The sequence below is a fragment of the Littorina saxatilis genome, linkage group LG1, assembly GCF_037325665.1.
Source record: "Littorina saxatilis isolate snail1 linkage group LG1, US_GU_Lsax_2.0, whole genome shotgun sequence".
Taxonomy (NCBI): domain Eukaryota; kingdom Metazoa; phylum Mollusca; class Gastropoda; order Littorinimorpha; family Littorinidae; genus Littorina; species Littorina saxatilis.
In genome coordinates, this window is record NC_090245.1 from 45868614 (window position 1) to 45882920 (window position 14307).

At 42.4% G+C, this 14307-nt stretch overlaps 1 protein-coding gene across 1 annotated transcript; it reads right to left on the minus strand.

Annotated features, from left to right (window-relative positions):
- Positions 1-917: 917 nt before the first annotated feature.
- On the minus strand, positions 918-9318 carry LOC138971131 (orexin/Hypocretin receptor type 1-like). The gene is made up of 5 exons (XM_070343763.1): positions 8424-9318; positions 4134-4362; positions 3340-3566; positions 2211-2666; positions 918-1768 (listed from the first exon to the last, which is right to left on the minus strand). The coding sequence occupies exons 2-5, from the start codon at positions 4321-4323 to the stop codon at positions 1205-1207; spliced, it is 1437 nt and encodes a 478-aa protein (XP_070199864.1). The 5' UTR covers positions 4324-4362; positions 8424-9318; the 3' UTR covers positions 918-1204.
- Positions 9319-14307: the final 4989 nt, after the last annotated feature.

Genomic DNA, 14307 nt, shown 5'->3' on the forward strand with positions numbered 1-14307 from the left:
GTCCAAGGTCAAAGTCGTCTTCCGTGTAGGTCAAAGGCACAGCAGGCCATGCTAGCTCTCCTGTCACTTGGCACCAACAACCTTTAACATCAACTTTTAAGAAGACATTCAGGTCGGTACGTCCAGGTTATATTTTGTTTATGTCAAGCTATTTGTAAAGGCGAGTCATTTTTTCATTGTTTCTCTTTCAAGTTCCCTTGCTGACCCTATTGCAGCGTCGTGTCTTACAGTAAACGAGCTTCTGCTGACCTGTCCTACAACACGAAGCGGTGTGAAAAGGGAAACATCAGCTGAGAAGGTCAACATCCTGGCTGATCACACATCATTCGTCCTATATAATTATATATTATTCATGTGTTATGGTGTGCTAGGCTGGATTGGACGCCTTCTTAACCGCAATGCCATGGCAAATTCTCAACCTTGGGCAATAAGATATTATGTATTCTGTATTCATCTAGGTCGTCACGCCGCTTGCCCGCACGAGGCGTCAGAGCACAAATAGTCACAAGGACAGTCAGCCGCCTCATTGCACACCTATGCGAGTCTGGTAGGTCTAGATGAGCAGACGAAGGAGTGGCACCACAAGCAACTCCGAGAAAAAAAAGTTAATATCGTCACTCCTCAGCAATGGGAGTGAGTTTGTACGGCAGTGAGTCAGATCTGGGGTCCACCTCTACACAGCAAGAGGCCTGTCAAGAGAAACTGCACGAGCTGACGAGGAAAAGTCAGATTCTCGATTGCGCAGGGGGATAGAAGTGTTTTTGCTACACAGCAAGAAGACTAACAGTTGTGAGCAGTGACTGGCGGGAAATCGAGCTTCCAGATCACCCAGCAATAGGAGTTTACTGCGACAGTAAGTCATATCTTCTCAATACCTTATCTCGCCCCCCCCCCCCCCCCCCCTCCTCTCTCTCTCTCTCTCTCCCTCTCCAAACAAAGCCTGACTGAATTAGTATAGCTTCAGCGAAAGTCAACTGGCTCTTGGTTTTACAGCCACGGTTCACTGTCTGCTGCGTTTAGATTCATGAAGTCTGTAGCAGCTGCGATAGGCAAACTGGACCTGCCAGATCTCACAGCAATGAGAGATGGAAGTAGCAGGTAAGATAGCCAAATTGTGACCTGGCCTGCTGGATCACACAGCATTGGGAGACTCAGTGATGGAAGTAGCAGGTAAGATAGTCAAATTGTGACCTGGCCCGCCGGATCACACAGCAATGGGTTTCTGTCGCGGCAACACGTCCAGGTCACCGTCGTCACAGCAGCAGCTGCGTCCACAGCAGAAACAGCGACAGCAGCAGTTGTGCCACATCTTGCGCAGCGTCTTGCTCGCGTCCTTCCTGAAGCCGGCGTTGAGGAAACTGTAGATAAGAGGGTTGATGGCGTTGTTGATGAAGAACGACTTGACACAGAACTTGTAGGCCACCTCTCCTACCGGGCTCAGCCGTCCTTCAAACCCCTTGATGGTGCTACGGAGAATCATGACCACCAGGTAAGGGAGAAAACTCAGGATGTAGGCGAGAGTTACAGCGAACAGGACCGTGGTTGTCTTCCCCACGCGGATTTGTCTCCTCTTGCAGGTTGCCGTCACTTCCGGTTCCGGTTCGCCGCCCCCGCTTTTCTTCTTTGTGATACCGCGCGTGAGGGTGCCGGTGATGTAGTGCGTTGGTGGAGGGGGGTTGTGGTGGTGGTTGGGGTTGTGCTTGTGATTAGGATTGTGGGGGTCGGGTTCCGTTTCTGACGATATCTCTGTGCTGGTCTGGTCAGAGCCCTGAAGACATAGAAATACGAATAAACCCAAACTGGTGATAAAATACGATAACTTACAATTCAACTTACATTTATTCTTTTACTATTCAGGTCATAATCCCTAAGAATACTCTTATTTTTTCTGTTTTGCGCAAAAAATTGATTCCATTAATCTTTTCTCGCAAAGTGACTGTTGTTAATGTAGCTTTTGCATTTGTATTGTTTTCGCTATCGTGCGTGTGTGCGTTTATAGGTGAATATGATCCTGAATGTGCGTGAGTTTGTTTACCAGTACCTGTGTTGTTTCATGTGTCTTTACAGTATCGTCGTCCTCGTTGTTTTTTATGTTGCTGTTGCTGGTCTTCTTTTTGTTGTCACAGACACGAAATGCACATGTCAATCGTCTGTTCAACAAATTCCAATTACAGTTCTGGTCTATAATTAACCAAGACAAGAACACTCACGTGACTGTTGACCTTGGTGAAGACAGTTGACCCGATGGTTTTCCGGTTCCGCTGCCAGATGGCGACACCGATGCGGATGTAGAGCACAGCGAAGAACAGGACGGTGAGGAAGAAGAGGCTGAAGAGGAACAGGTAGTAGATCGTCGGATAGATGGTGCCCCGCATGGAGTCCTCAGTGGAACAGTCACTCGCCAGCAAAACCCGCTCACCCAGCAGCGACGCTTTGCCTAGGTCTTGGTGAGCCACGCGTTGGGTCATGGCTCCGAGACGACTCACGTGACCTTGGCGCGCGCTGGATTGCACGTGGAGCCTGAGGGTCTTCCTGCCGAAGAGGAGACAGGACGGCCATGACGTCAGCACGCCCAGCAGGATGGCCATCACACACAGCAGCTTGGCCTTCTTCACGCTGAACTGCTGGCCCAGCCTGCAGATACGGTAGTAACGGTCAAACGCCACCTGCACACACACAAAAGTGAGTACGTCAGAGATCGTTTGTGTGATAATAAGCGACGGTAATTTGTAAATGTGACCTGTGTGTCTGACTGTCTGTCTGTCTGATGAGCTGTGTGCGTGTCTTCCATAAAGTGTCTGACACTGTGAGTAGTTGTACGCGGCACGCTTTTTGACATTATTCCAATACTAAACGAAGTAGTGGGACGACGCCTTGTACGCCTTTCTCCAGTACACGCACAGCACCAAATTATCCGGAACTGAGTATCATCGCCAATATTGTATATAATATTAGTATCGTCAGTAAAGCTGGGTAGACAGCACGATTACAGGCTGGGTGCACGCCAATCGATAGCGCAAGTCTGTACACTCTTAGGGTTTTCAGTGCTACACATTTATCAAGTTACACCTTCAGCTCCAATATGACTACAAACAACAAAGTGACACACCTAACTATCCATCTGAACAATGGCTGTTACAGGGGCCGCTATACGCCAGAAAACACAAGTAAAGGAAATCTCCAGATCCGTGAATGAGTGACGCCGTACTCAAACGCATAGGGCCAGGTAGAGACGCTTGACAATTGGTTTAAACAAAATGTTATTCAAAATACATGACATGAAAATGTGCAACTAGGACACGAACTCAAGCAAAGGTTTATTTTACACTTGTCAATTACCTGAATGAGTATGGAGCTGGAGGCGATGATGGTACTGGAGTGTGTGAACCTGAGCAGCTTGCAGGCTATGGGCATGTCAAAGAGGTAGGGGAAGCGCAGGTCAGCGATCTCGGTGGGCAGCCCGACCAGACAGCTGAACAGGTCCAGGATGGCCAGGGACAGGATGAAGTAGTGGGACGACGCCTTGTACGCCTTTCTCCAGTACACGCACAGCACCAGTGTGTTGCCTAACACATAACATATTAGACATAAAACATTAAACATAACGTATAAGACATAAATCATAAAACATTAAATATAAGACAAAGAACATAAAATGTGACACATAAAATATAAAACATTAAATATATTATAAGACATAAAACATCAAATGTGAGAGAGACATCAAATGTAACAAAACATATAAGACAAGACAGAAATCATAAACTTTAAAACATCAAACATAAATTATAAGACATAAAATATGAGAGATAAGACATAAATCATAAGAAGAGATATAAGATATGTATTGTTGTTATGGTCCAAACAATACAAACTATGCGTAAAACATGTGGCTTTGACTGCTCTAAACAACCAATAAAACAAATCCCACGGCCGACCCGCAGCTAACAATTCCTTAAAAGCAAACACACACGCACGTGCGTACGCGCACGTACACACTCACTCATGCACGCACCACACCCACACACGCTCTCACACACCCTCTCTCACAATCACCCATCACATGCACACACACACACACACACACACACACACACACACACACACACACACACACACACACACACACACACCTATGGTCCCAGTGATGACGAGAACACCCAAGAAGACGATGACGGGGATGTAGAGGAACGCCTTCTCGTCGTTTAGGCACTGCAGGAGGTCCTTGTCGTTCAGGTGGTGAATGAGGTTGTTGTTGGTGTTGCTGATGGTTGTGTTGTGGTTAACGTTGTTGCAGCTGGTTCTGCTGACGAGCACGTCCATTTTGCGTTTGGATCTTGCGTTCAAGTATTACTAGAATTTCTGTTGAGAAAAAAGTAGAACACGTTAATCGGGCTTTGCGATGAGGTGAGAGTGCACAAGTACCGTTCTGCACCACTGTTTTGTTGGTCTTGTTTTTTTTGTTTGTTTCTTTTTACATTTAGTCAAGTTTTGACTAAATGTTTTAACATAGAGGGGGAATCGAGACGAGGGTCGTGGTGTATGTGTGTGTATGTGTGTGTGTGTGTGTCTGTGTCTGTGTCTGTGTCTGTGTATGTGTCTGTGTGTCTGTGCGTGTGTACGTGTGTGTGTAGAGCGATTCAGACTAAACTACTGGACCGATCTTTATGAAATTTTACATGAAAGTTCCTGGGTATGAAATCCCCAGATATATTTTTCATTTTTTCGATAGATGTCTTTTATGACGTCATATCCGGCTTTTTGTAAAAGTTGAGGCGGCACTGTCACACCTTCATTTTTCAATCAAATTGATTGACAATTTGGCCAAGCAATCTTCGACGAAGGCCGGACTTCGGTATTGCATTTCAGCATGGAGGCTTAAAAATTAATTAATGACTTTGGTCATTAAAAATCTGAAAATTGTAATTAAAATAATTTTTTTATAAAACGATCCAAAATTACTTTTATTTTATTCTTCATCATGTTCTGATTCCAAAAACATATAAATTAATATGTTATATTCGGATTAAAAACAAGCTCTGAAAATTAAAAATATAAAAATTATGATTAAAATTAAATTTCCGAAATCGTTTTAAAAACAATTTCATCTTATTCCTTGTCGGTTCCTGATTCCAAAAACATATAGATATGATATGTTTGGATTAAAAACACGCTCAGAAAGTTAAAACGAAGAGAGGTACAGTAAAGCGTGCTATGCAGCACAGCGCAACCGCTACCGCGCTGAACAGGCTCGTCACTTTCACTGCCTTTTGCACTAGCGGCGGACTACGGTCATTGTGAAAAAATGCAGTGCGTTCAGTTTCATTCTGTGAGTTCCACAGCTTGACTAAATGTAGTAATTTCGCCTTACGCGACTTGTTTAGTTTGCTTTTGTTTGCTTTTGTTTGTTGTTCTTGTTGTTGCAGCAAATATCGGGTCTTTTGGGCTGACGATGAAGTATTAGATGTGGGTTTTTTCTCTCTATATTTTTTCAAGAGAGGGTGGATAGTTTAAAAAAAAATGGGGGGAGGGGGGGCGGTAGTCTTGGCATGCTTGCTGCCAAAATGATTTTAATATTTTAACTTGTAAGTTTTCACGTTGAAACAGAAAAGGAATACCACGGAATAATAAAACACACCCACACACACACACACACACACACACACACACACACACACACACACACACACACATACACACACACACACACACACACACACACACACACACACACAAATAACCAACGAGTATAAAGTACAGGATGTTCGCATGCAAACTAATTGATTACAGAAAGCAAACTTTTTTTTCTGTCCACAAAGGGCCTCCATTCAGTGCGTATTGCCAAAGGCAACAAACAATGATTATTTTTTAAATCAAATTATGGCAACCAAAATGAATAAGAAAGAATAAAACTGTATGTGTACGGATGCATATTTACGCATAAGACAAGTCCGGTAAAATGTGCCATTAATAAATGAGAAGCTGCATGGACCTGTGGAGGCTCTTCATAAGACCACCAGCTTCATTACCAGAGCTGGACTCCAAGTTTAGCATTGGCGAACGACAAGAAGAAGAAGAATGCCTACAGAATTTGGAAAGGTCATCGTCGGACAAAAGTTAATGATCGTGTTTTTTCAATGCTTTATAGTTTGGATTTTTTTAAAGGAAGAAAAGCGCTGAAACCTGAAGGTTTCTGATTGAATACATGAAAATTTCGTCGCTATCTTTGCCTTTGGCATGTTTGCGAACTTCCGGAATAACCTCCCTATTCGGTCAACATTTACCACTTATAAAATGTCAGTGGCAGGTTAAAGGAATGTTTGCTGTTTGTGGGCTGACCCAAAATATCGGGAGCACTTAAGACATATTTACACGTAATAGAAGTCCGCTAAAAGGTCTAAAACTGTCTTAAACTTTGCAAGACGGAACCGAGGACAAAGCCATGGTCTGAGTTTTTTCATGTCTTCCTTTGCTTTCCTTCTTTCTTTTTCTCCTTTTAAAGTAACAAAATTTTCACCCGTTTTAAAATAACAATTTATTCAGAAATTGCCACTCAAACAAACACAAAATGAATGACTTCAAACAAAATGCAACGTGTATTTTCAACAAAAATAACGCCAAAAAAGTCCTTGAACATGCAGTACAGCCAGCCGTGGAACAAACACTTCTCGTCTTGAATGAGCATGCTGTTTTTTTCCCACGATGTGGCATGATGAGACGGGAGATAACTATTTGCGGACCGCACCGGAAACACTATAGTATCTGATTCATACAGTCATGGCGACGAGAATATATCTTTAAGTGTCAACTATTCACCGCTAGAGCTGTAAAAGCCTGACACTCTCGAACACTTCAGACAAGTTTGGAATGAGGCTGTTTTCTCATTTAAAGCGTGTAAACCGACCTTAGAAGTCTGTCTGCCAATAGAAGTGGTTCCTTCTTTGTGAAGTTCGTGTGACACTAATTCAAGTTTTATATTGCTGTTTTTTAAAATTTATTATTTGTTCATTCTGTGTGAATTTGTTTTTCCTCTTTAGCTGAAAAAATATTGATGAGTAAGAGTTTGTTTGTTCGTTCATGGGCTGAAACTCCCACGGCTTTTACGTGTATAACCGTTTTTACCCCGCCATTTAGGCAGCCATACGCCGCTTTCGGAGGAAGCATGCTGGGTATTTTCGTGTTTCTATAACCCACCGAACTTCTGACATGGATTACAGGATCTTTTTCGTGCGCACTTGGTCATGTGCTTGCTTGTACACACGGGGGTGTTCGGACACCGAGGAGAGTCTGCACACAAAGTTGACTCTGAGAAATAAATCTCTCGCCGAACGTGGGGACGAACTCACGCTGACAGCGGCCAACTGGATACAAATCCAGCGCGCTACCGACTGAGCTACATCCCCGCCCGTATTGATGAGTCATGACACAGTTATCATTTACAACTGTTAAGGTAACCTGTCCGAGAAAAAAACCTATTTATGGGATTGTGTAATTTAAAACATAACCGTCAATTCATTTGTGTGTGTTTTTCTTTCAGCAATCAAACTTCGATTTCTAACTCACTGTTACATTTCGATTTCTAACCGTTTCGAAAATGTATGATCTTTGTTCCATTAAAGTTAGACTCTGTTCAAAACATGAACTATCCCGATTTTTTTTGTTTTTTTGTTTTTGTTGTATGTTAATATTTTTCAGAGATGACAGCACACATGCAGAAATATGTCATGGCAAAACAAACTTCTGATTATATTTGCATTTACGGACGAAGGTGGGTTGTTGTTGTTTGTTTTGTTCGTTTTTGTTGTTGTTGTGGGGGGCGTTCAAATAAAGGATTCTTATTATTTCCAGTTTATTCCAAAATAGCTCCCTGTGCGTAAATCAGTGTGAGAGATTATTTTGGTGGCATTTCTGACGTGCCAGAAGTGTTACTATTGACTCCCACGGGCGGGTGGGAGGAGGAGGGAGGCCGACAGTTAATATCTGTATTTAGCCGGAAACAGACTCTCCCCCAAAATAAAACCTAGTCTTAGAAAACACACAATTTCTCGTCATAGCGTAATAGCATTACCAATTGATTTTTTTCTCAACCCCAAAACAATATGTCAGTTTCTTTACATGCTTTAAGCGCAGTCGCGCGCACGCGCACACATTCGCACGCAAGTTCTATTGACAGTGATTGTACTTGCAGAGTAACACAGCATGAAGCGATCACAAAACTTGCCCAAATTTCAGTGCCCTGTCAGAGCGAGGGCAAGCGTTTTCAGTTCACTTGTCATCAAAGCAGAGTAACAAAACTATTTCTTAACATTCAACAACAACAAATACAAAAACAAATAAAACAACATGATTCAAAATAAACAGAGCATTACAATACCAAACACAGAAAGCTATAATAACAATCATAATGATACCCAAAATCTCACCTTATAAAGCTTGACTTGGTCGATAAGAAGAGGTCCTACACCAGAACAGTAACAGCCAAGACTTCCTCTGAATTTTGACAGCACGTGCGCATGATCCTGGCTTTTATGTCACGATGTCTTTTGCCTAGTGGCCGGACAAGAGCGTGCACAGTGACCGGACAAGGAGATGCAGATAACGGACAAGCAGCCCTCGTCTTGCGCTCGGAACCGGACAATTGTCTTCAGAAAATCTTGACGAGGACCATCTGTTGTTGAATTCTAGGATGTCAAGAAGTGGATTGAAGAACAGGAAGTGTCAAGTTTATATGTTTTCGCTGTTCTGTTCTATTTTTGTTTCTTCAGTTCAGCTTGTTTGCCGCCGTTGGTGGTTTTGCTCGTCCTTTTCTCCTTTCTTTCTTTTCTTCTTTCGTCCTCGTTTTCTCTTCGAGTCTTTTTTTCGCAAATGTTTTAGGTTAGTTTAAGACGCGGAACTGGTAAGTTCTTACTCAGGAAAAACTGAATCAACAGGAAACATTTGACTTTATCTTCCCCAAATGCGTGTCATTTTTTTAAGATTGAAGACAACATCGGTCAAAGCTTCTTCCTTCTCAACTTAAAAGCATTATCAACTATTGGCTTGATGACTTGAAACTTTGCCGTAGTCTTGGATACCAAGCAGTTATTATCCACGCGGTGAAAACATGAGTTCTTAAGAGATTCTGATGGAAGTGTAACTTAAGATTGTCAGTCAGGTTTCCAGCAGAAACATATGATACTGGCGTAGTCTCGGATACCACAAACACTTTTTGCCGCACGATCAAAAACGTGAGTTCTGATATGAGACTCTGAGAGAAGTACGTGCGACTCGGGACTGAAAACGTGAGCTTTGCCGAGATTCTGAGAGAGTTGTGACTGACGATCGTCTGCTTCTCTGAAGAAATAGCTCTCCGTGGCTGAAGAGTGTGAGAGGCCAAGGGGGCAAAACCCTGGGGAGTGAAAACAAGTGCGAAGTGACCGCTCACAGAGTCCTTGAGACCGAGTGGTGTGCCCTGGCCGGCCACATCTCGCCTTTAATGACTTCCTGTCTTAATTAGCCTCTGATCTTTGCTGCCTCACGTGCGCGAATCAAAAACATGTTGAGATGGTAGTGGCGCTCAAGGGGTGGGTGTGGTGGGGGTGGATATTTCTTTTTTATTGACTTTTGTAAACATTATTTACCCAAACCACAGTAGTTTGTAGAATGTCATTTTCAGTTTCAGCTCTTAATGGACGGGTGCCCAACCATCATGTCTTCAGTTACAAGCGGTAACGAATGCATTTAGAACTTACTATCGGTAATGTGGTAGATGAAATTAATGGACAATATCAAAGAATGAACCTAAGCTGACCGTTTTTCGCCGCAACCACCAGAAATGGAGACAGCTGTCCAGCACCATGTCAATCCAGTGGATCACGGGATTCGTAGCGTATTGTTTATGCATTGTAGTAGATTAGAGCGCAGTGACGACCCGGACCGTGGATTTGCATAACATTAGGATTTGTGTTCACCCTCCAAGCGGCCTGCTGCGTGTCATATGAAAGAGTTCTTTCTGTGTTTTTTTTTACATTTAGTCAAATTTTGACTAAATGTTTTAACATAGAGGGGGAATCGAGACGAGGGTCGTGGTGTATGTGTGTCTGTGTGTGTGTGTGTGTGTGTGTGTGTGTGTGTGTGTGTGTGTGTGTGTGTGTGTGTGTGTGTGTGTAGAGCGATTCAGAGTAAACTACTGGACCGATCTTTATGAAATTTTACATGAGAGTTCCTGGGTATGATATCCCCAGACGTTTTTTGTTCATTTTTTCGATAAACGTCTTTGATGACGTCATATCCGGCTTTTTGTAAAAGTTAAATTTTGGCCAAGCAATCTTCGACAAAGGCCGGACTTTGGTATTGCATTTCAGCTTGAAGGCTTAACAATTAATTGATGTCATTAAAAATCTATAAATTGTAATTAAATTTTTTTTTTTTATAAAATGATCCAAAATCACGTTCATCTTATTCTTCATCATTTTCTGATTCCAAAAACATATAAATATGTTATATTTGGATAAACAAGCTCTGAAAATTAAAAATATAAAAATTATGATTAAAATAAAATTTCCGAAATCGATTTAAAAACAATTTCAGCTTTTTCCTTGTCGGTTCCTGATTCTAAAAACATATAGATATGATATGTTTGGATTAAAAACACGCTCAGAAAGTTAAAACGAAGAGAGGTACAGAAAAGCGTGATAAAATGATCCAAAATTACGTTCATCCTATTTTTCATCATTTTCTGATTCCAAAAACATATAAATATGTTATATTTGGATTAAAACAAGCTCTGAAAATTAAAAATATAAAAATTATGATTAAAATTAAATTTCCGAAATCGATTTAAAAACAATTTCATCTTATTCCTTGTCGGTTCCTGATTCTAAAAACATATAGATATGATATGTTTGGATTAAAAACACGCTCAGAAAGTTAAAACGAAGAGAGGTACAGAAAAGCGTGCTATGCAGCACAGCGCAACTACCGCGCTAAACAGGCTCATAAATTGCACTGCCTTTTGCACGAGCGGCGGACTACGGTCATTGTGAAAAAATGCAGTGCGTTCAGTTTCATTCTCTGAGTTCCACAGCTTGACTAAATGTAGTAATTTCGCCTTACGCGACTTGTTAGTTGTTGTATTTGTTATTGTCATTTTATATGTTGAGTTTTTACATAAATTCTTGGGTTGGCGCTTGATTACAAGCTCCTGTGATCTTGAATACCTTATCATCATGCACTGTCTCGTCACTCAGACTGCCGATCCACCACCACCTCCCTCGCGCCCCCTAATTGGCGTAGAGGCGCGTCCCCCGGGTGGTGGATGGGGGAGCCTTCTCTACTAACTTCTGAGAGAAGGTCGCATCACTCTCGATGCCGTGAACCTAATTAGGATCTTTTTCTTGTTTCTTTATTTCTGCCTCCCCAAAGTCCTTTTACTTTCCTTTTCTCACCCATAAAATTCTTCACTTATTACCCTTGTTAAGTGGTTCTTGTACAGAATATAGTCAATGTTTGTAAAGATTTTAGTCAAGCAGTATGTAAGAAATGTTTAGTCCTTTGTGCTGGAAACTTGCATTCTCCCAGTAAGGTCATATATTGTACTACGTTGCAAGCCCCTGGAGCAATGTTTTGATTAGTGCTTTTGTGAACAAGAAACACTTAACAAGTGGCTCTATCCCATCTCCCCCCTTTCCCCTATCCCATCTCCCCCCTTTCCCTCGTCGCGATATAACCTTCGTGGTTGAAAACGACGTTAAACACCAAATAAAGAAAGAAAGACCACCACCTCATCATCGCCCCCTTCCTCTTTTCCTTGCTGTTTTTCATGTCACGTGCATGCAATCTAAAAGACACGCGCGAGCAGTCCACTTGTCTTATCAACTTTCTTTGAAATATAACTATTAACCTCGTGTACGTCATTACTGGTCACCCTTCCATTTTGCTCCTTAGCTGTACATACGACTGCCCTGCTTACTACCCCCCTCCCACCCCCCACCCCCCTTCTCTCTCTCTCTCTCTCTCTCTCTCTCTCTCTCTCTATTTGTTAGTTATTATTTCTTTAGATACTGAGCATGACCAGATTCAGAGCATTACGTACGTATCAGTATTTGAACTATACTCAGTATATTATGAGCTGACATGTAGCGTCACAAATTTCTTTCTTCGAATGCAAAACATTTTTTGTTTTCATGACGAAAAAGACACGGGCTTGTAATAGGCTAAAAAAGTTCATTCTCATTCTATATTTTTTCTGACGGAAAAAGATGGTTCTTTCTTGGAATCCAGTTATCGTAGCATGGACAGATCGTTATCATCTATACATTCATCAAAGAAGAAGAAACTAGTACGTAAGCTTATATATCTGTCTGTCTGGCTGGCTGGCTGGCTGTATGAGTCTGTCAGTGCCACAGTTCCTAGACAGCAGCAGGTACATAGAACAACAAAATGTTTTCTTCTCTTTTTGTAGGCTGTTATTGTTGTTGGCAATGTTGGTGTTTTTGATCAATGTTGATTAGGTGGATGTATATAAATTGTGTGCTTCCGTGAGAAATAAACAAAATAAAACAGACAACAACAGCAGTAGAAGCAACATGCCCCAACCCCCCCCCCCCCCCCACCCTCACCCAACCACCCTTATCTGTCAAGCTCTTCCAGTTCGACCAAGTCTTCTCAGACTTCACATTGGTGCAGTCCCTAGTTTGAAATTGCCTCCAATATCAAGGGGCGACAATCAGCTGACTTGAATGGATCGTTTCCGATTGGTGCTCGTGCAGCAAGTGGAGTGGTTTGCCCTGCACCTCCGTGTGGAACTGCACAGTGCGCTGGATCTAGCACCGCGACATTAAAGGCGCAGTCCTTATCGTGTGATTGAAGTGCTGTTCGTGCGGCCGAGTTGAAACCAACTTTCAACCAATTTTCGAGCGACTGTTGTCGTGATCAGCACAGCGGTCATTCTAATGTCCAGCCCAGTCACATTTTGCCTCTACTTTCTTTTCACACCTCCTGCGAATTTTAAGCCGCCGTTTAATGCTCGGTTTGATATGCAGCAGTTTAAGATTTGTCCCGCCTTGACATGAGAGGAATGACAAAGCTGAATAAGTATGGGGCTTGAGGCGATGATAGTACTGGTCAGCGTGTACTCAGACAGCTAAATGTAGACACCCCCCCCCCCCCCCCCAATCATTAAGCACATCGGGGTACTAAACCACAGGAGAATCGGGGGAGAGTCACGGTCGAAGTACATGCACAGCGGCACTCAACTGTGTTATCGAGTCGCTGCTGTGCTATATATATCGGAACTAAATCACACACACCGTTCAGTGACATGGCAGACTTATCGCCGACTTCCAACTGACGTAGGTGGAAATATGGTTGTAAGTTGACCATGTGAACGGCAATATTATTGACAAGAGTACCTTTTACTTGGACATATACCAAACAACAACTGCCTGGTTGCTTCCTATGCAGCCTCAGAGTAGGAATTGTATACGGGCTTCCTTCACAGATTGACATGGGTGTCTTTTACGACATTAATTCAGCCCAAAAAATGCCACTCTGCACCGGAGACTGTTGAGTTTTGGTATATATGTTCCACGGTCGCGATGGCCTGGGGTATAAGACGCCGGCCTCCCTGGCCAGATTTGTAGTGGAGCAAGGATCGCTTACACGAGAAGGACAGTAGCTTTAAATGTAGACCACTAGAATGAATATCAGTTATTCACGGTGTGAGAGTTTGGGGCCATTTGACATTTGTGCAAACAGTGTTTGTGAGTGGTACTTACAGCAAAGAGTTTTCGCTAACAGCAAAGGCCCTCGTTGAGTCGGTAAAGGCTGAACTCATAGGCTACCTCTATTCATGAAGTGGGTCTTGGTGATTTTCCCAAGCTTGTTGAGGGCGATGTCTGTACGTTGACAGCGTGAGGAATGTCAGACGTTTGCTTGAAGACTTGTGACACACTGCATGTTCTCATTTGTAGACTGATGAAACGCTGATTGTCGACTTATTTAGGACAAGGAGGTAATTCTAGGTCACTGAAATTGACGATCCAAATTTACGTTCATCTTATTCTACATCATTTCTTGATTCCAAAAACATATAAATATGTTATATTTGAATTAAAAACAAGCTCTGAAAATTAAAAATATAAAAATTATGATCAAAATTAAATTTCCGAAATCGATTTAAAAACAATTTCATCTTATTCCTTGTCGGTTCCTGATTCCAAAAACATATAGATATGATATGTTTGGATTAAAAACACGCTCAGAAAGTTAAAACGAAGAGAGGTACAGAAAAGCGTGCTATGCAGCACAGCGAAACCACTACCGCGC

Bases quoted from the DNA above. Each gene is read 5' to 3' on its own strand.
- LOC138971131 (XM_070343763.1), bottom strand. From the start codon at position 4,323: ATGGACGTGCTCGTCAGCAGAACCAGCTGCAACAACGTTAACCACAAC. The intron at 2,667-3,339 runs GTAATTGACAAG...GTGTGTGTGCAG, and splicing joins CCAGCTCCATACTCATTCAG to GTGGCGTTTGACCGTTACTA. The intron at 1,769-2,210 runs GTGAGTGTTCTT...CTATGTCTTCAG, and splicing joins TCACCAAGGTCAACAGTCAC to GGCTCTGACCAGACCAGCAC.